This window comes from Lissotriton vulgaris, unplaced genomic scaffold (assembly GCF_964263255.1).
Source record: "Lissotriton vulgaris unplaced genomic scaffold, aLisVul1.2 SCAFFOLD_474, whole genome shotgun sequence".
Taxonomy (NCBI): Eukaryota; Metazoa; Chordata; class Amphibia; order Caudata; family Salamandridae; genus Lissotriton; species Lissotriton vulgaris.
This window is the reverse complement of record NW_028248784.1, coordinates 253,612-275,948: the sequence shown is the minus strand read 5'-3', so window position 1 is coordinate 275,948 and position 22,337 is coordinate 253,612. Positions and strand designations below refer to the sequence as shown.

The 22,337-nt window shown below is 47.6% G+C and overlaps 1 protein-coding gene across 1 annotated transcript in view; it reads left to right on the top strand.

Annotated features, from left to right (window-relative positions):
* Positions 1-22,337, top strand: part of LOC147663828 (GATOR1 complex protein DEPDC5-like) — a 585,638-nt gene that overhangs the window by 441,265 nt on the left and 122,036 nt on the right. Inside the window, exon 39 of the mRNA XM_086950176.1 lies at positions 2,169-2,338. Coding sequence (XP_086806302.1) covers positions 2,169-2,338 — 170 coding nt within the window. The remainder of the gene's footprint in view (positions 1-2,168; positions 2,339-22,337) is intronic.

Genomic DNA, 22,337 nt, shown 5'->3' with positions numbered 1-22,337 from the left:
AATTCTGAAGCTGACCTTCACACCTCTCAACAGTGATTTGGTAAGAAAACCACTGAACGTGGCATTTATTTATGCTTTTAAGTGGTATGTTCGGTTTTCAGAATAGAACCCATTACCCAAATGAATATGGAAACCAAATTCTTCTACTCATGAAGGTGATTTAGAAAGATTAAGGGGGCAGACTTGGGATGCCGGGAAAAGAGGTGACAATCCACTGGCATTTGGATCCCAGAGAAACATAGACAGTGCTCTTGAAAGTTAAGAACTCTAGTACTAAATGTGAAAGGGAACCTGGAAGTGGGAATGTATAGCACAATATAGGGCAGTGCGTTCTGAAGTGAGTAACACATTCAAGATGTTGCAGGGTGTCTGGAAGCGGAAAAGTCTAGTACAAGATGGGGTAAAGCACCTGAAAGTTGGGAAGTGGCATACAAGATCTTGCAGGACTACTAGAAGTTGGGGCCGCTAATGCAAGGTTTTACTAGTCTAGGATGGGTAGGGTACTTTGGTGATCGGTGCACCTAACATCTAATAACACTAGTGGAGTATGAGACAGGGCACTCAATTGGGAAAGCTGTTGGCAGAACACCTACAAGTTGAGAAAGCTAGAGAAAGGCATAGCTGACTAATTGAATGTTGGGAGCATTAATGGGACTTGGGACAGAATGCTGAGAGCAGTAAAGGGAGCTGAGCCAAATCTCCTGGAAGTTGGGGTGATATTGGAAACGTTGGTCAGATCACCAGACATTTGCAAAGTCGGGATCTTTATGTGACATTGCACACTATCTAGTGCACTAGGAGAAATGTGGAACAAATGCTTGTGGCAGTTGAGCCACTACAGAAAAAATTAATCTAGGCTTCTGATGGATGGCGCTCTCTATAAAAGATGGTTGAGAGACGACCCTGGATACAAGATGGTTGAGCGGTACTGGTGAATAGACCTGCACTTTAAAAGATGCTTCAGAATTCCTGGCAGATGAGCTGTCAAAGATCGTTGACACCTTGTGGTGAGTGGAGCTCTTCATAAAAACAGGTACCGAGTTACGTACTGCTGGATGTGACTCCATGGAAAAGACAGTACAGAGGTTTTAGTGGAAGAGATGCCATAGAAAAGATGATTAAAGCACCTGGCACTTTATTTGTGTACATGGAGTTGTCCTAGAAGAAAGGATCCTGGGGCATAGCCTTTTTGAATTTTGTTTTCATTTTTTGCTTTAAGTTTACTTAGAATGGGTCATAATGAAACACTGAGAAATTATTCTCGAGGGTTGGTGGAGGATTACATTAATGTCATCCTAGTTTTCATGAGATGGGATACAGCTTGATGGCTGAGAACCATCTATTTGCCTTCTATTGCAGAGGGAGCATGATATGTTTTTTTTCAAGGGCAAGGAATATTCTTCTTACTTCAGAGATTTCAAATCAACTGTGCTCTTAAACATGCTTTTATTTTTTTCAGCCATAAAGTCTTAGCCACCCATGTTACTTAACTTTCAACTTTTATTTCAGTCCCATATAGTCCATCACTGGAGATGAGAATAGTGGATACTCTTGAGCAAAAAGTAAGAACTAGAATACGTTTGAATGCCAAACATCAAGTAACTTTCAGGCAGTAGCAGAATGTGGAGGAAATCACCGATCATTAATATTTTGATGCTAAAGCCTTATTTTCAAAGGGCAGGTCTGAATCACAGCCCTTCCATTCTTACGTCCATGTGAGTTTATTGCTTCAACTCTTGGCTCGGGCAGCATGCAGTTGATTTCGTTTCTTCATCTTCCCTTCCCCCCTCCTCTGTTCCCTAAATGTCAGTCTGTAATACAAATCTGCATGGACTTATATGGGCTTTGGAGCAAGTTCCATTTAAATGCCTCCCCGTACATCTCAGCTTCTCCTTACCTCAAATTACTGATCATGTTAACTTTCTCCAGCAAATGCCAATCGTTGTCTATGATTCCTATTCCCGGTGGTAGGAAAATCCTGCATGCAGTAGTGAGTAGTCTGTAGACTGGTTAGTGATCATTGTTCTTGCTTGACTGTGAATGATCCGCTAATCATAGACCTGTACCTCTTGCTTTGCAGTAGTATCTGGTAGAGCTAGTTGTGTTGTATCATACTGCAAGCCTGAATACTGACTGCTATTATTTTCTTGCTTTCCATTCCACTGTAGCGGCTCAAGTGCCTGAGCAGAGGACAGTGACTCTCGATGTGGATGTCAACAACCGAAGTGACCGACTAGAGTGGTGCAGCAGCTACTACCATGGCAACTTCTCATTGAATGCTGCTTTTGAAATCAAGCTCCATTGGATGGCAGTTACAGCAGCAGTGCTCTTCGAGATGGTGAGTTGCTCTTAAGAGATCCTGTCCAAGTTGGCTGCAGTGCTGATCTTTTATCACATTGTTTGCAACCCACGGGCCTTTAGGAAATGTGTAAGATTCAGGGCCAAACAGGGGGTCGCATGTGAGAATGTGGAGGGGAAAAATATCAACCTTTCGAAATATTGTAGTAAGAATAACAACTACTAAAATATTTTGAATTTAAATATATGCAGCTAAGTATAGATTCCACATCTATGCATCTTGAAGACATATATTTTCTAGGTACTAATATGTGGTGCTAAGAAAAATAAGTGTACTTACCCGGGTGTACTTACCTTCACAATAGTATGATAATCAATAGTATGGTTATAATATTTATGTAGTACGATATTTAAAATACAGAATTTTAGTAGAGTACTCTGGTAGGTGCCTCTGATAGTCTGATATGGCTATGGCAGATTCACTCACATTTCAGGTTTCTTAGCTTGAGACTGTCTCTGCCCCATTTGTACCAGCAGCTTAGATTTTCCCTGGATGTGACGTCAATGGAGTCCATTTAAGCCCTCCCCTTCCTCACTGACTTCAGTTTTGTCTTTTTACGTTTAGAAATGTGGATCTAGAAAGCGGTTCGACAGCCCGTTTTTTGGCCTACCTCGACATTTTTGTCAACGAACAGTGTGCCTTTCACCTTTTTCTGTGTTCTTCAGGATTTAAACCATGCGGGTACTGTGGATTGCAGATCTCAGCTGCAGACCCTCCTACCCTTTGTATGTGGTGCCTTTGGAAACACTGTGACTCCGCAGAGTGCAACACCCGTCATCAACTTAGCACGAAGGCGTTGAGAGAACACTATATGAAGCTCTTGGTGGTGTGGATGTCAATGACTTTCATTCTTGGTCCGGTGATGGCTCGAAAGCCAGCATCATGAGTCCTTCCCATGGACGCCCTTCGATCTCAACGTCCAAAGGTAAGTTGAGACGCAAGTGGTCGAAGCTGCGGTATTTCCTGGCTTCCCCACATGCACCTGCGTTTCGGACACCCCTTCCCGATCTCCAGTTGAGGAGGCGATGTAAGAGTCTTTCCCGTGCCTCCATACATTCCCTGGACCCAGGACGACTCTGGACCAGAGGGGGAGTACAATTCCTCCCAACATGCCATCTTTGGGTCCTCATCTCCCTTCGGTGCTCTTTTCAGCCCCAAGGAGATGAGTGGTGTTTTGAATGATTCCACACCGGCAGGGATCCCTTGGCGTCCATTAAGTCCTCAAGATCTGTAGTCCGATCCAGTTTGGCTCCGGTGCACAGCGCCAATCGAAGCCACGTTTATTACCCCTTCTACTCCAAGACACTGCATTGCTGATGGACGGCGTTGGGTGAAGTCGGTGGTACAATTTTCCTCAGCCACCTTTCCTCCTTCCTTTGAGGAGCCTCTGGAACACCAGGCTTTTGAAAGTGGAAGAGAGGAACCAGGACTTTTGCAACTCATGGGTGGCACTGTGCAGCCTCCTCTGGAGAATAGTTGGCTGACAGAGCTGGATGAGGCTAGTAGAATTGTACCCTCACCATCCTCTTGTCTCCCCCCGGCATTGCTCCTGAGCTGAGCTCTTTCTTTTTAGAGGTGCTGAGAAGTCATCTGCAATTCTTGATATGCAACAGAAATAACTACTGACCCATAAAGTGGTGTACTTCGTCCGGGTCAAACAGGAGTTGAGCTTGTGCTTTATTATAGTGAAACATTATATGATCTTTATTGGGGGCTTGAGCTAAGCCTGCTACGGGGATCCCTGTGGACCGGTCTTTAGCACACATGCACTGTCTCACCCCAGAGATCTGGCCTGGCTTCCCTGGCATCCTACTCCTGAAGTTCTGCTGTACAGGCCGATACAGGCTCACCTCAACTCCCTTCCTCCTGTTTCTCTAGACAGGGAGTCCAAAAGACTGGACACATATGGAAGTAATATTTTCTTCTCCACAAGTTTGGCTTTTCGGTCGGTTGATACAACGTATGTTCTGGTCTGAATTTCGAACTTACCGTTGCATTCGGTGGTACACCTGCTGCCGTTGCTTCCGGATGAGGCCAGAACGATATTACCCAGATACTCCCGGATGAATGACGGGTGGATAAGTTACTAAAATAATGTGATATGGATACCACAGATTCAATTGATCGCGCCATGGCTTTTTCAGTATTCAATAGCAATGAATTTAGACCAGAATCAGTACTATATTGTGTTAAAGATGTCCAGCTTGGCATTAGCTTTAATGGATCAAACTGATTGGTAGTGGTCAAACAAAAAGAAATCGAGTGGGGCACAGTCCTGTATCTTACAACAACAAAGAAAAAGACATTCACAAATGAACACACAATTTTTTCAGGCAAAACAAGAAAAAAGCTTTTCGCCGATACAAATAATTTGGGCAAGCTTTTAAGGTTAACAGTGATGCAATTGTTTTAACAAATGAGTTTAACGTGCAAGCTGTTCAGAAAGTCGACGACGTTTCAATCCATAACTAGATACATGGATCATCATCAGGAAAAGGAAATTTAGCAAGCCTAAAATAATACACTGCCTGAATCGGAAGCGCGGGACGATTGGGGGGAAGGAGTCCAAGTGGATGGAGGGTGGAATGGGCATTTCTAGGTTTATCAGACGTTTGAGAAAACCTTGCGAATGTGGCTTGAGAAAAACTGTTGGATAGTTTATGGCGCCGCCATGGGGATGCAGGAATTAATGCTGGAGGGCGTCTGTGTGTTTGCAATACGCTGGCTGCTTTTCAGTCACAATTTACAGCCGGTAATCCGAATTTCAGAGGCTCACGAGCAGAATCGCTGTGTGTTTTTCACAACTAGCTGACACCCAGGGTCCTTCCTACCTTGTGGGTTTACTTGTTATATTTAACACATGGCTTTTTCAGTGGCAATCCGCCATCGTGCTTGGCTCCATACTTCGAGCTTTATGGAAGCTGTTCAGATCATCGTGGTAGCTTTTGGCAGAAGATCTCCCAGGAGTAAACAATCAAATTGCTGATCTCCTCAGCAGGAGACAACAACAAATTCACGAATGGGAATTTCATCCCCAAGTTCTCCTTCCTTACTTCCAACAGTGGGGGTTTCCACATATAGCACTATTTGCTCTTTGGGTGAACTGGTCAGGAATATTTGCCTACTCTTTTCCGCCTCTCCCGCTCATTCCATGGGTGGTTCGGAAACTCAGGCAAACATCTCTCACACTAATTCTAGTGGCTCCCACATGGGCTCGTCAACCAGGGTACACGATTCCTTTAGAGCTGTCTGTAGTTCCACATCAGAAACTACACCTAAACTCCAGTCTCCTCACACAGAGCCATGAAGAAATTAGACATCCAGATCCCAAAGAGTTGAATTTAGCGATCTGGCTCCTGAAGTCATAGAGTTTGGTGATTTAAATCTTCCACCAGACTGTTTAAATATTCTAAAAGAAGCAAGGTCTACCACCAGAGCTTGCTATGCAGCAAAATGGAAAAAAGGTGTTGTATATTGCAATAACAACAAAATCAATCCTTTAGATGCTTCTATACAAAACATTATTTGCTACTTGTTACATTTGTAACAATCAGGCCTTGCTTACATGTCTGTTCGTTTGCACCTTGCCCCAGTAGCTGCGTACTTACAAAATAGTCACTATTCAGAGTCCCAGTAATCAAGGCCTTCATGGAAGGCTTAAAAAGAGTAATACCACTAAGGATTCCCCCTGCCCCAGTATGGAATCTCAACATTGTTCTCACAAGGCTCATGGGTCAACCTTTTGAACCATTACACAAGACACCTTTACGGTTCCTCTCATGGAAAGTTGCATTCCTCATTGCTATCCCATCACTAAGGAAAGTTGGTGAGCTACAGGCATTAACATTGGAAGAACCCTTCTTTCAGCTACATGAAGATAGGATAGTTCTCTGTACCAACCCAAAATTCCATTTCCAAGGTAGTTTCTGTTTTTCATATAAACCAATCGGTTGAGTTTTTTTTTGTTTAAGTCTTTTTGTTGAATTTTCTCATATCACGCCCCCTGAAGGGGGTAAGGCACAAGATCAGTACACATTTTTACACAATCAGAGGGTATCATAACCAAGCATAGATGTACATATAGTGATCGTCATGTGTCAGGTGGCTGTAACCTCGTCTGACTTAGCTATAGCCAGTGGGATCATGAACATGGAGAGGGAAATTTCGGGTGAAGAGTACAAGGGCCCTCGAGTCCGTGTTCGCTTAAATGCGTATCAGTAGAGGCGTAGGTGGGTGTCGTTCCCATGTGTGTTGGCTCTGGCCTGTAATCTCATGATCAATCATGGTAAGGAGAAGAGAAAAAGAAACATGTGCCGGTCTCAGAACTGCAGGTTGGAAACTATGGGGAGGTCATGGATTTGTGGGGGAAACGACTCCTAGTGTATCGTGCAGCGTTTGATGCATGTGACTCAATGGTCCGGGTCAGCGAGCGCAGCGTACGGGGGGAGCCCGGGGGGAGGGGGCACCAGCCATCGGGGGCGAAACGAACTAGTCATGGGGGAGGCATGTGGCCGCTCCTCCTCGCTCCTCACGTGGAGGGTTCAAGGGTCCGGTAGCTGCGAAGGGTGCCTCGAGAAGGCCTGGGTGTGGGGGGGAGATGGGTCTGGTATGACCTCTGGGGTTGTTTCGTGTTTAAATTGGAAGAGCAGTTGGGCCCATTCTAGAGAGATGGGGTTCTTCCGCATTCCTTTCACTTCCTCTTCTCGTAGGAGCTCCTCTTTCGATGCCCCCCATTTACATACTGCTCCTATCCAGGCTGTTTCCGGGGGGCCCGAGGGGGCTCTCCAGTGCTTGGCGATTGCCCTTTTTGCCAACAGGAGTGCAAAGGAGGCGAACCTCCATTGCAGCTTCTCAGACTTTTTCCTGTTGTAGATCCCCAACGCGCTGGCCTCCCAGGATTCTATTTGTGGTAGGTTGACTAACGTGCGGAGAGTCTGGTGTATTCTGATCCAGTATTGGCCCGGGGTGGGGCAATCCCAGAATATGTGTTTGAAAGGTGCTGCCGGTAGGCCGCACCGCAGGCACAGAAATTGGGTGTCCGGATAGTATCGTTGCAGCTTATTTGGCATGAGGTAGGCTCGGTGGAGGATGTTAAATTGTATGTTTTTAAATCTCGCATTTCTGGACACTTTTTTGGTGTATTCCAGGGCGTGCTTCCATTCCGCGTCGTGGAACACTCTACCCACGTCGTCCTCCCAGGTCTGCCGTAAGGCGTCTAGGGAGACGTTCGCTAGTTCCCTGATGGCTTTGTAGTGCCACATTATGAGGTGTCTGCCGGAGCCCATTCTGAGTATCGTGTGGAGCACTGGGTGCGTGGGTGGTTCCCCGCTGTGCAAGTCCCAGAGTGGTCGCATGTGCTCTAGGAGTTTATGCGTGAGGAATTGGCCACGTGGGAGGTCATACCACTCCATCATCTGGTCATATGTGCGTAGTTGCCCGTCCTGGATCAACTCTGCCACCTCAGTCACGGCATGATCGGTCCAGATTTGTAAGCTCCTGGTGGTGAAATGATGTTCCCCTCGGGGGAGACCCACTAGCGGCAATAAGGAGGAGTAGAGCGGTGCACCCTTGGAGAGTCGATGAACGCGCATCATGCATTTGCGTTCTATAGACACCTGAAGTGGGTGCGTGCGGGATGGTTTGGTGCCTGGTAGAAGCATGCGTCTGATGACCGGAAGAGGTATCCTACCCGCTTCTGTAGTAGTTTCCGCCATGTGGCGCTCTGCTGCCCAGTGGGACAGCCATTGCAATGGTGCCGCTAAAAAATACGATTCGAAGGATGGGGCTCCTAGGCCGCCCTCCGTGGTGGGCAACTGCAGTTTACTGAGCGCTACTCTATGCCGGCCGTCGCCCCATATGAGCGTTGTTAGCAGAGTATCTAGCTTCCGGAAAAAAGATTTAGGTGGGATCACCGGCAATTTGGCGAAGTGATAAAGTAGTCTGGGCACCATTATCATCTTTGCCAGTGCTACCCGGCCGATGGGCGCAAGTGGCAGTGTTTTCCAGAAGGCCACCGCCGATCTTAGTCCAGATAGCGCCTTGCGGTGGTTGCCTTCATACAAGTCCACCGGGGGTTGGTACAGTTGCACCCCCAGGTATCGGGGCCCGCTCCGTTCCAATGTAGCGATTTTGGGCCTAGCGCCACCGCATGCGGAGCTAAATGGGAGCTGAGCGGGTAGACGGTCGACTTCTCCCAGTTGACTTTGAGTCCTGAGATGGCGCCGAAGGCTTGCAGGGTGTCCCAGATTGGGGTGAGATCTCCTGTTACATCGCGGATGTAGATGAGTAGGTCATCCACGTACAAGGAGACGCAGTGCGTTGTCCCTGCTATCGGTATCCCCCACTCAGCCCCCTCGCCCCGCAGTCGGATGTCCATGGGTTCGACTGCTAGTGCGAACAGGAGGGGCGAGAGTGAGCACCCCTGCCTTGTGCCCCTTTCAATCGGGAAGGGGGCTGAGACCATTTTACCGATTCGTATCCTAGCGGTGAGTCCCTCGTATAGGAGTCGCGTGTAGGCTAGCAGAGTCTGGCCGTAATTTTGGGACTGGAGGACCGCGAACAGGTGTGACCACATCAGTGTATCAACCGCCTTTTCAAGGTCAAATATTAAGCACGCCACTCTAGGGTGCCTCTCACGTACGCTGTCTTGGATGTGGAAGAGCCTCCTCGGGTTGTGCGAAGTGTTACGCCCGGGCACGAATCCGTATTGGTCAGAGTGGATTAATGTGGGTATGAGTGGACTGTAGCAGTCTGCTAATATTTTTCCCAGGATTTTACAGTCCGCGTTCAGGAGTGTAATGGGCCTGTACGAGGAAGGATGTGTGGGGTCCCTATGCGGTTTTAGAAATGTTACCATAACGGATTTCCGAAACAAAGCGGGTAGGATTCCTTTCGATCTGGCCTCCTCGTACATGAGTGTGAGATGGGGCACTATTTGGGCTTTGAATTTGCTATAGTACTCTAGCGGGAGACCATCCATCCCTGGCGATTTATTTCGGGCGAGGGACCCTATGGCGCGCTTAATCTCTGCTGCTGTGATTTTACTGTACAAGTCTCTTTGGTCTTCTGGGGATATAGCGGGGAGTCTGTGGACACCTAGGAAGTGTTGCAGTGCATCATGTGGCGTCGGCGCGGGATTGCGGTATATTTCTGTCTAGTAGGTGCGAAAGATGTCAAGGATATCAGCTTGAGTGTAGTGGAGGCTGTCTGTTTCATCCAGCAGTTCCGTGATGGGTTGTGGTTGTGTGTCCTGTTTGGCCATCCATGCTAGGAGGGCTCCTGCCCTGTTACCCTCCCTGTGCATGCGGGTCGCGTATCTACAAAAGTTATATTTCCGCAGGTCCCGAAGCGTTTCCGTGTATGTCAGCTTCGCCGCCCCTATCTGATCCGGGGTAGCCCTGCCCTGGTCCAAATCTTGAGATAATCCTGCCAAGGTCAGTTCCACTTCACTCAGTGCCCTTTCTAGTGTTCGTCGTATCCCCACTAGCTGTTGGATGGAGTGTCCGCGCGCGGTGACCATGTACGCATCCCATTCTAAGCCTATAGAGGAAGCAGTGCCCGCATTGCGTTGGAAGTGCGTCCTAATGTATTCCTAGTGTGTGTGGCAAAAGGCTTGGTCAGTGAGGCATTCTTGGGGGAGTCGCCACGTGGGGACCGGGGGGCCTACATCGCAGCGTCACCACATGCGCGTCATGGTCAGATATTGTGCGTCCGAGGTAGTCGGTGTGTTGTATTGTGTGGAGGAGCATAGGAATCTGTCTTGGCGCTCCCTGAGGTCGTGCGGGATAGAATGGAAGGAATATAATTTAGTTGTTGGGTGACGTGCTCTCCAGGTGTCTATCAGTGCCCAGTGACTCACCCAGTTGCGGAAACTCTCAGTTTGCTTGTGTCCTGGGGGCGTAGATGCTGCCGAGTAGGGTAGGTTGACCTTCTAGTAGGCCGCTAATAAGGGCGTATCGTCCGTTTTTATCTATCAGTCTGGATTGTTCTTTGAATGGCACTCCGGGTCTGACCCACACGAGCGCGCCCCTCGCGAAGGCCGAGTATTTTGTGGCACATATGAGTCCCCGCCACTTACGTTGTAGGCGACCGACCTCTAGGTCCGTCAGGTGAGTCTCCTGTAGGAGGGCCACCTGCGCTTGTTGTCGCTTGATGTAGGCATAGATGGAATATCGTTTAGATGATGTGTGCATCCCCCTGACGTTGAGTGTTATGACTTTAAGATCCGAGTGTGGCGTTGTGTGGTTCATGATGTGGTTGCGTCAAGTAAGGAGTTTGTGGGCCACCCGCCCCAGTCCCCTCTCCCCCCTAAACGCCCGCCCCCCCCGTCAGCCCAACAACCCTCGCCCGAGTCCACACCATTGTGTCCATTGCCTTCTTTGTGACTAGGAGGATAGTAACATACAGGGAAAAGAAACTGTAACTTCGGGAAACATTCCCGACTAGGGGGACCTATCGCACGGGGCAACACATCCAAAGTGTAAAACATATACGTTTGTTAATCCGTTTCTGAAGGGTGGCGGCCTGGTTTCCTCTTCGGCGCCACCGGCTCCACTCCCAAGGAAAATTTGCGTGATTATGGAAGTGTCCCCTAAGTATCGTGTTGGCCACCAGGTATACCCGGGGTAGGGGTGACGGCCATTCAAATGCGTTAGGGGCCCGTCCGCCTGTCGAAAGAACATTTCCTGTGTTCTGGGTTTCTCGGGATCCGGGAGACGGGGTGGTGTGGACTCTATTTCCACACCGGGTGTACTCCACGTTTATGTCCACTTTCACATCAGCAAATCCGATGTCTGGGGTGTCACTCTCAGGGGTGTTTGGGACCCTTCTCGGGAGGCTCGAGCGTCACTAGCGTCCTCTTCTGAGCTGAACAGGTGCGGTCCATTGTCACGGTCCGATGCTTCCTCAAGCGGACCCAATGCGGCAGCGGCTCGGAGCGCCCTTCTACTTTCCGCTATGATCTGGGAGAGGTCTAGGGAGCCCTTCCCTGGCGGGGTGGTACGGGTGCTAAGTTGAGTTAGGGTGATTTTACGGTTGTGACTACGCGGTCGTTGTCCAGTTGGATTATTTTGTGAGCCCGCTGGCGCCGGGGGGCGCGGGGTGTGTTGTTCTGCCCAGGTGTCTTCGTTTTTCGGGTCAGTAAAGAAGTGCGTGGCGCTTTCGTGGATCACCTTGAGCTTGGCTGGAAACAAGAGGGCATATTGAATGTTCTTTTGTCGGAGTGTCCGCTTTACCGCTTGAAAGGAGGCTCTTCGCTGCTGTACCGACCGGGAGTAATCTGGGAAGAGCATGACTTACTTGTCTTCCACTTGTAGTCGCCCGTGTGCTCTGGCCGCTCGAAGGATTGCGTCCCTGTCTCTGAAGTGGAGTAGTTTCAGGAGGAACGGCCTCGGGGTAGGCCCGGTTCAGCTTGCGTGCTGTGACTCGGTGCGCCCGTTCCACCGAGAAGAAGGGGGTTAGATCTGTGGATGTTGTGAAGGACGTGATCTAGTCGGTGATGTACTGTACGGGGTCCACCCCCACCGCTCCCTCCGGCAGGTTCATGACGCGGATGTTGCTCCTTCGGGAACGCCCCTCCAAGTCTTCCGCCTTGTTATCCAGGGTTTTGAGCCTAGATTGGAGGTCCGCGATGTTGCGATGATGTTGTTGCACTTACGATTGGAGCGTCTGTAATTCCTGTTCCCCCTGAGACACTTTGCCCGATAATTTTTTGTGGTCATCACGGAGAAGATTAAGGTCCGTCGCCAAGGAGTCGAACTTTTGTTCCAACGTTACTCTTGAGTGTTCTATCGCCGCCAACACTTGGTCCAGTTTTCTGGAAGTGGGGTCCATCTTGTCCAGGACGTCCTGTTGCGTCGTTTGTGACTGTGCTTGATTTTGCGGCCTCTGGGAGTCTGCGCCTTGTATGGTTGGTGTTGTCCGGCGACCCATCGCGTGAGGTGTGGGGGTCCTTGCAGCCTTGGCACTCCCGGGGTGGAGGGCGTGGACGCTGCCCAATTTGCTGAGTATTTGGGTCCAATTGGGCTTCACCAGTAGTGGGGACTGCTCCCAGACGCAGCCCGTTCGGGTCTCACGGGTGTTGGATGGGGAGGGCCTCCCAGTGGTTGGGGTGTTCAGTGGATCATGGGGCGGAGATGTGGCGAGTTTGCACCGGCGTCTCAACTGGCGGCCCTATGGCGGCAGCAATGGAGTGGTCTCTGTGCCACGGTTGGGGACGTCCTCTGTATCCGCGTCCCCCACTACCTTCGCCGTGGACGGCTTGCCTTCGTAGTGCCCCAACTGTCTTACAGGAGATGCGTTGGGGGCCGCGCTTCAGATGAGGGGCTCACCGGGGGTAAATCCAATCGGTTGAGTTGCCAGTCTTCTTTCCTCAACCTGATTGTGCGGCAGAAGGCGCTCTTCACATACTTGATGTTAAGAGGTTTACTATAATACATAGAACAAACTAAATACTTTTGCAAAATAAAACAACTGTTTGTTGCATTTGCTCCACCCCACAAAGGCAGTCTATTTCAGAATCTGGTATTGCCAGATTGATTGTAAAATGCGTTCAAACTTGCTACATTAAAGCTAAAAGAACTTTAACTATACCCCCTGAAAGCACATTCCACTCGCAAAATAGGGGCGTCAGTGACCTTTTTAGGCAACATCCCTCTAGTTGATATATGTAAGGCAGCTACATGTAAATGTAAATGTGTTTGTATTTATACAGCGCACTTCTACCCTGAGGTCTCGTAGCGCTGTATTCATACCGCTGTGGAACCCTTCCTGGCTTTCCTGTGAAATGTCCACTCCTGGGCACCCCCAAGGTGAAGCCAGGCATCCAAGCGCTGCTGGGGCCGTTGTGGAGATTAAGCAAGCTATTGCCCAGAGTCACAGAGTGGGACCCATGATTAGAATAGGCACCGAGGCGAGAATTATCAGGTCCGGGGAGATTGAGTCCAAGAGCCACCGAGGCAGGGATTGAACCCTGGTCCCGGGCCAGACCTCTGCATCATGGTTTGCCGCTTTAACCATTGAGCCACGCTTCTCCACCATGGTCTACACCACACACATTTACCAAAACACTATTGTGTAGATGTGTTGGCACATCAACAGGCTAATGTAGGCCAAGCAGCACTGAGAAAACTATTCCAAACAACTGCAACATCTACAGGTTAGCCACCGCTTTCGGAGTATACTGCTTTATAGTCTATGCAAAGCATGTGTATCTACAGCACACATGCTTTGAACGGATAATGTTACTTACCTAGTAAGCATCTGTTCTTGGTATGTAGAGCTGTAGATTCACATGCGCCCACCTGCCTCCCCGGGTACCTGTAGTTGTTGCAGTTCTTAAATTATACATTCATAGGCACGGACATCTCAATACTACACTTATTTACTCCATTCTCATCCTCTTGCAGGAAAACAATCTAACAATGACGTTGATGACCATGGAAACTATCACCGAAAGGAGGAGTCATCTTACCTTGTGACTAGGAAATACTTCTTTGAAGAAAAACAACTTGCTAACAACCAGACCCAACACTAGATGGCAGGAGTATGCAAAGCATGTGAATCTACAGCGCTACATGCCTAGAACAGATGCTTACTAGGAAAGTAACATCATCCTTTCCTCTTATGTCCCATTATCTACCACGTTCTTCTTGGGACAGTTTCACAAGGGTGCTTGGTTGCTCTCATGCATTCTTTCATCCTTCCTTAGTCCATCTGTGCTTGTCTTATGTAGAGACATTCTGTCAGGGGCTTTGCTCCTATTGTTTTGACTGCAACAACAATTCCCTCTGTCGGTTCAGTTTTTCTTAGCGGTTTGACTCTCACAGGGGGCACAATGTTTTTCAGGCACAGAAATGTGTTTTCACGATATGAGTGATAGCATATGCTCCAAACTTTGACTTTTGTTTGCATGCAGCCACTTTGTGGGAGAACTTGTCCCTGGATATCTGTGTTCTGTTTTTGTCTGATGCTGCTTCAGCCAGGCTCTTCTCTGCCCTTTTTTCTTTTCCTATCCTATGTTGCAGATTACCTAGTCTAGGCCCTCTGTGTGTTGGTCTTTGCTCTCTCTGTCTTCTTATAGACCAGGTTGTGATCTTGCTTCTGCTGTTTTAGACAGGTTCCTCACACCAGGTTTTTGTTTCACAATATTTTTTATAACTACCAGCCTTCTTAGCGTACTAAGCAGTTTCATAAACTGAAGGTTGTGTGTTCATCTCTCACAGATGGCGCCTCTTTTCCTGATTGTCATCTTCCCTCTCAGTTGCATTGTTTTCATGTCTAGGCTGACTTTATTTTGTGGAGTGTGTGAGGTGTCTACGTTCTCCATTCACTTTTTTGCTGCTATAAGCTGCTGTCTGGGGCTCATCCTCGTATATGTTTCTCATATCTTCGTATTGACGGCATCTGTCTTCGGCCGCTAGCTCATTGTAGCTATTTCTATATGTATGTGTGTGCATCAGCATATATATATGTGTACATAGGAATCTTATGTATATGTTTTATGTGCATTTATTTATGTATCTATGTGTCTATTTACATACATACTAATGTATGTGTATATATATATATGTATCCAATTTTGTATATGTATGTCTATGTATCAATATGTGTGTATGTACTTCCTTCCACAGTACAAATTCTTACAAATACTTAGCTTTTCATTTTCTCCTATGCAAGTTATACATTCCTGCCTATTTTGTGGAGTTCCCACTATCTCTGCCAGTTGTTTCTCAGGTACCGGAATTGGTTTTGCTGTGTTCAGCCAATATCCATGACAGTATTCCTAATGCATTCACCACTGTGGATAGTGTCTTAGGTCCTTCCCTTTCGGCACTGTCGGAAATGGCTTATCTTGTTATGGCTTTATGGGGTTCTGAATTTTCCTCAGTAACCTTGTCTATTGTCTTTGGTTTTCCTCTACTCACAACTGACCATGGTCTCATCCCTCCACGGGAGGGTACCCGTATTCTGTTTATATTGTATGGAACCTTCAGACACATCTGTTTCTCTCCAGGGAAACTTTTTTTATATGCTTTTCAATGTCTTCTTACTTAGTTTCCTGTGATCCTTACCACAGTTCTTAAGGCGCGGCGTTGCTTTTTCCATCACATCATTTCCCCCGATCATCCGGTCTCTCTTGACTTATTGTAGACCGATTACTTCTATTCAGGGATCTCTGGCAAGTTCAGGTCGCAGGCCCTCCTCCGGGGATGGATTGCTATGGTATTTAATTCAATGTTAAAAAATCTGCTCGTAGATGTCTCTATCATGTGAACAAGTTGCTTACCTTCGGTAACGCCTTATCTGGTAGAGACAGGATCTAACCGCAGATTCCTTACTGACTGCAAACTGGTTTCTGTTCTTCACTAGAGATCTTTATCCTTCTATGAGGCTGTCTTTCATAAGAGCTCCTACTTGTTTCACGCAAGATGTTTCTTTTTTTGGACACACTGTCTCCATGTCCAATTTTATTAGTGGCTGCACGTTGTTGGCGCAGAAAATAGTCACAGAAGAAACTGACGTCAGCGCATTGGAGGAGAGCTTATATGTACTCCGGTGACCTCACATCTGGTCAACAACTTCTATTGACGTTCTGTGGTACTGCTGTAAAACTTTGCCAGGACCCAATGTAAGGAATCTGGGGTAGATCCTGTCTCTACCAGATAAGTTACCGAAGGTAAGTAACATATTCGTTTGTGACAGAGACATGGGCCGACCACACGTCTGGCCCAGACATGGTTATAGCCACACCATCTGGTTATACAATCTACAGAGCTGACAGACCAAATAGACGGGGTGGTGGGCTAGCCATTATTTATCATATTAACATGCCAGCAATCTTTCAACCAGTATCACTTTCACGCTGTGAAGCATTCTCCTTCTCTATAAAAATTGAAAATTCACGGTCCTTAAGTGGCGTTCTTATCTATTGTCTTTTGGCTCTATACATATCTTCATGCAGGCCTTGTGCACTATACTGAAATTAGGTACACTTGCCATTGATTTCATTCTATTAGGAGACTTCAATTATCATCTAGAAGACCCCATAGAAAAAGACACAGAAGCTTTACTTGATCTGATGTCCTACTCTGGCCTCACACAGACAGTTGCAGGTCCAACCCACTCGGCAAGCTATTGTTTAGATGGGATTTTCACAAATAATCGCAAGCTAAAGGAACTCAGCATCCTGCCGAATAACATGGTCTGACCAAGAGGCCATAATTTTTTATTTACTTCTGAGGCCCCAATCACAAACGGGGAAAACCCTTCTTACTGTACAAACTACTCGCCCCTGGCACAGGATGCTACCAGACCAACTTAATCTTGGCGCAGTCGTAGCCTGTGTTGACCGAGGATGTAGATATCTTGATTGAAAATTATTCAGCATGGATCTGTGCTGTGGTGAACATTTTGGCCCTGGCCAAGATATCCCATCCCAAGAGACAAAAACCATTCGCACTATGGTTTAATGAAAATCTTAGAACCCAAAAACAATGGTGCAGAAGGCACAAACATAAGTGGAGAAAAGACTGCCTTCAGTCTAAGAAAGAAATTTACAAGCAGTGTATGGCAGAGTAAAAAACACTGCTTGAAAGAGAAAAATCCTCCTATTTTACAAAGAAAATTGAAACTGTAAAAACCTTGGTGAATGAACTTTATCGAACTGTTAATAAGTTATCCTCCACCAGAGCAACAATCCAGCAGCCAGTAGCCAATCATTCTGCAACAACTAAGCCAGTTTCTTACAAAACAAAGTAGAAGAAGTATACAACATATTCTCTTCCACTAAAACTCCTTTGTTAGTGGACACAGCCTCTCACCCCACTCATGCCAAGCCTGGTTCCTTCGCAATATTCACTAACCCCACAAATGAGCTGGTTACTCTGCTCTTTAAAACTAAGAAGTCTGGGTCTTCTTGGGATCCATGTCCTCCATCATTGGCTAAATTACCGCCTGACACCTATGCTGCCATTTTAACAGGTATTTTCAAACATAAGTTTGAAACTGGTTATTTTCCAATTCAATGGAAGATAGTGTCCATACTCCCACAGATAAAGAAGCGGTCCTCAGCCCAGCCGACCCAAACAGTTACCGCCCTATATCTCACCTTCCTCTTCCAGCAAAGATTGTAGAAAAGATTTATGGTGATAAAGTACTGAGTGTGACTCACAGGCCTCAATATTAGGCCATAGCCCCCTCAATGTGAAATTTGCTACATTTGTTTCTCTTTCCTTTTCAGATTTTCTAGGTTTCATTATTTGTGGGATAACAGGCCTGTTATTAACCTCTTGACTGGTGCTCTCTGTACCTAGAGCGTACCTGTGAGTTGTTTCTCTGGGTTTCCTGGTTTGGACTCGACAGTGTATTTATCAGGGCTGCTTGCTCCCAGTTCATGACTGTGAATTTCATCTCTGCGTGAACTCTGTGGAATAAACTCTTGCTACTTGTAACAAGTACATTCGTGTGGGTTGCTCCTAGGCCACTCAAACCCACCAAAAAGGCAGAACCTGTACCTTCTGATACATGGTAACAAATTCAAAAAGAACAACTGATGGACAGAATGCAGACCAATGTCAATTCAATTCAATTCAATAGAGACTTTATTTCGGTTATATTTCACACCATAAAAGTACACATATATACAATACAATTAAAAACATTACTCATAGTATTACAATAATTCATAGTCACATAAGAAAGTCATATTACACGTGTCCCAATGCCAGTTAAGTAAACCGGGTAGATAGTAAAGTGCAAATGGTGCCGGGTATGATACCGCAAAAAAAATATCTTTCAATAGGTAGGCTGGACGGTCATTGGGAAATACATTATCACTTGTCCAAGCAGTTTCTCAGTTTAACAGTTAGTTTTAAGAATTCTATTACCTGGAGAACACTGTCACTGTACAAAAGCTGTAAATATATAAATGCTGGTCTGATTTGGTTAAAATTAAGTTTTCTTAGGAGGGCAACAAGATAACGTCTGCGAGGATATTCATAAAACCTACATAAAAACATAAAATGCAGCATACCCTGTGGAGACTTCCCGTCGCAGCTACAGAGAGCTGCAACCTTGTTAAAAATGTCTGACTTTGGTCTGTTGAAAAGTGTTGAGGAGAGGGTTGTGATTGACAGTGTCAAAGGCTGCAGAAAGGTCAAGGAGAATTAGAAGACAAGACTCCCCCGAATCGAGTATCCGCAGCACGTCATCAATCGCTTGCAGCAGGGCTGTTTCAGTGCTGCAGTTTTGAATGAAGCCTGACTGGAAATTGTCAAGAAGATCATTGTCCTTGATATGACGAGAGAGTTGTTTCGCTGTGATTTTCGCAAGAAAAGATAAGTAGTTGAGGTCGTTTGCATCAGCAGTGGGTTTTTTAAGCAGAGGGGTGACCTGCCTTTTTTAAATGAAACACGAAGGGAGCCTTGACAGAGGGAGAAGTTAACCAAAGTGGTCCAATAGGAAAGAGAATGGGTATAGAAGTCAATGGCAATGGCACTAGGGATGAGGTTAAGAGAATGGTTGGAGGGCTTTGTTTCGTGGATGCATTTGAGGAGGGCATCTTCAGAGATGGGATCAAAGTTCTGCCAAATGGCTAAGGATTTGCGCTCCTCTAGAGGGGGTAGGATGAATGACCTGATCCACAAGTGATTTCACTTTTTCGTCAAAGAATATAGCGAATTCCGCTGCTTTCTTTGTAGAATTCTCCAACTTGAAGGTTGGGGGAGAGCAGTTTGGATTCTTGATGAGATCAAAACGTTTTTTGGGTCTATTTTTGGCTGAGTCGAGGAGGGTACTTGAATGTTGCTGAACGAAGCGTGGCCAAATTATCGGTGGAAGGCGCTTGTCTCCATTGTTTCTCTAGGAATCTTAGGTACTTCCTTTCTTGATAGAGAGATTTGTTGAACCGAGGTGCTGAGGGAGTAGGCCTTTTCTTTTTGCTTTGGAGAGGAGCGACGTTATTGATTTCGACTGCAAGGACTGTGAGGCATTGGGAGGTGAGTTTGTTAACATCTAGGTTCGGGTCTAGCCTTGGAAGTGATAGCAAAGCTGATTCACAGAGGGTACCGTTGTCAATATTTTTAGTGTCACAGAACCAGGAGGTAGCCCTCTTAGGTTGGCCGAGAGTTATAGAGATAGGTGAAGAGAGAATGGGATGAGGAGGTGGTCAGACCAGTCTACATGAATAGGGGTAGTGATAGTAAGCATGCCTGCTTTAAGAAATAACAAGGTCCAGGATTGAGCCCTTAGAGTGTGATGTTTCTGTGCAGTGTTGGATGAGATTGTTTGCTGAGAGGAAGGTAGCCAGCAAATTCCCAGAAGAGTCTTGAGGCGAGCCCCAGTGGAGATTGAAGTCACCCATGAAGATCTGATTGTCACTTTGCAAGTATTGGTCGCTGATGACGTCAGTGAGTTCCTCCATAAACGAAGGGCTGCTACAAGGCGGGCGTTAAATGGCATGGAGTCTGAGGAGTGAGCGGTGGTGCAATTAAAGCTCAAGAGATAGGCATTCAAAAGTGCGGAAGGAGCTGTTAGGAAAAGCCTTAAGTTGAAGGGAGTTTCTAAAGATGACTGCAATACCTTCCCCCAACTTTGTCAATTCCGTCATTTCTAAATATAGAATAGCCTGTGGGTAATAGGAGATCAAACACAGAGTGAGAGGTATTGTTTGAACCAGGTCTCTGTGAGGAAGAGCATGTCAATATTGTGAAGGATAGTGGTATTGAATATTTCAAGTTTGTGTTTTATTGGGGAGGAGCTTCGCGGGAAACCAAGATGGCCGCGTAAGCTCGGAGCTCCGAAGACACTCCGATCCTCCGTATCGATCCTGTTAACTATCCTGTCCCACGACGGTGGGAATCAGTTGTGGTGCTGATGCTGACGCGGCGCCCGTTCTCCGTTTGAAGATCCGAGCTTCCTGAACCGAGTTACACCGTTGTGAAGCTTGATGACGACGACGCCATAACGGCCTGGCGTTGTTGGGGTGACGGCGGCGCTTCTTTGCGGTGGCACTCGAGAAGGGACGAGCTGCTTCGCTAAGGGCTGGTGACTGTATTGCTCCGATTCGAGGCTTGAAGTTCCCTGGGGACGGTAGAGGTGATTACCGACCTCGATCGTCTGAAGGTGGCAGTGGTCGTCTCGGGTCGCACGATTCCCGTCGCCCATCATGGCGGGCAGAGGAGACCCGGACAAAGGGAAGCCTCCAAGAGTCAGCAGGAAACCTTCCCTCTCGCAGCCCACCATTCCTGAACGCTTCTCCCTCTCCAAAGGTTCGCCTGGCGCATCGGGCCATACCAAAGACTCGCATCGGGATAGATCCCCTGAAGATGCTGAACCCACCCTCCGAGACGTGATGGGAGCCATTGCGGGCGTGATGGCCGAAATGCACAAACAACATGAAGTGATGTCCCACAAGGTTGATACCCTCACGATCGAACTCAACCTCATCAGAGCCGACCTCGGGAAAACGAATGACAGGGTCAAGTCACTCGACATCAAGACGTCGAGTCTGACTACTGACGTGTCTGATGTACAGACGGAGGTCTGGGACTTGAAGGCCGCTAATTCGATGCTTGCCCGCCGGCTTGATGATTTTGAGGGACGAGCACGGCGCTAGAACGTCCGCATTACAGGTGTACCGGAGGGTGCGGAGGAGGACGCTGCTGATTTGTTTGTGGAGGACCTGGTGGTGAAGCACTTAGCTCCCGGGGGCTTGAGTAAGTTCTTCTCGGTGGAGAGAGCTCATAGACTGCCTGGTGGCCAACCGAAATCAGGTGCGTCCCCGCGCCCCATCATTGCCAGACTTTTTAATTACAGAGACCGGGATGCGATCCTACAGGCATCGAGAAGTGGCGGTCCGCTGAAATTTCAGAATGCTGATGTGAATTTCTTCCCCGACTTCACTCAGGCTGTACAGAAGCGCCGACAGAGTTTCATGGGCGTCAAACGGAGACTGAGAGAGATGGGGCTGAGATACTCCATGCTCTATCCAGCGAAGCTTCGAATAGAGCATGGCGCTCGAACGCTGTTTTTTGACTTGCCAGATGCAGCTGGGGACTGGCTGGACACTTTGCCTCAGCGTCGGACTGCTCCTGAGGACTTATCGGAAGAGGCGTCGGGCGGTCCTGGTTCCCAGGAATAACCGGTGTCACGTTGGACTTCTTTCGGTGGAGGGCTCTGCGGATGCCATCACTCACTGACTTTTGTTTTCTTTTTCTAATTCTCCTGTTTATTAACTTTGGAGGGTAACGGGGGGTGATAGGATGTCTCCTTTCTCCTCTGGGGGCTTTTTGTAGGTTAGTTATACGGGGCGACAGGCACACTGCTAGTTGGGGGGGCTATTAGTCTAATGCAGGGGTGCAGGGTGGGGGGTGGTTGGTTTGTGTGTTCTTCTTTTGCTTTTCCTCTCTCTCCTTTCTCATGGCAAGGCTTTTATTGTTTCGACTACACCGCTGCGGTGGCTGCATTCTGGGGGGGGGTGGTTGGGACGGGGCATCTTTGGCGATGGGGGGTAAGACTTTAAATGTGCTAAGTTGGAACGTGAATGGGCTGGGGGATCGTATTAAACGTGGTGTTGTGTTGCAAATGTTTAAACGTTGTGTGCCCGATGTTATCCTTCTGCAGGAGACTCATCTCGTTGGCAATACTTGCCAGGCTCTAAACAGAAAGGGCTTCAAAATGGTGGCCCATTCCGGGTTCTCTTCGGGATCCCGGGGGGTTGGGATCATGGTGCGCATGTCTCTTCCCCTGGAGGTGGAGTCCAAAGTGATTGACGATAGGGGCCGCTATGTTGCTGTGGTGAGCAGATGGGAGGGGCGCACCCTAGTTTTGGTTTCTGTCTATGTCCCCCCGGGCCTGCAGACGGCTACCTTTCAAGATCTCAGAGGCGCCATTTTGGGCCTCCCGGAGGGCTTGCTAATACTGGGTGGGGATTTTAACTCCGTGGTCTCGGGCACCCTTGATCGTTTTCCGTCCAGAGATC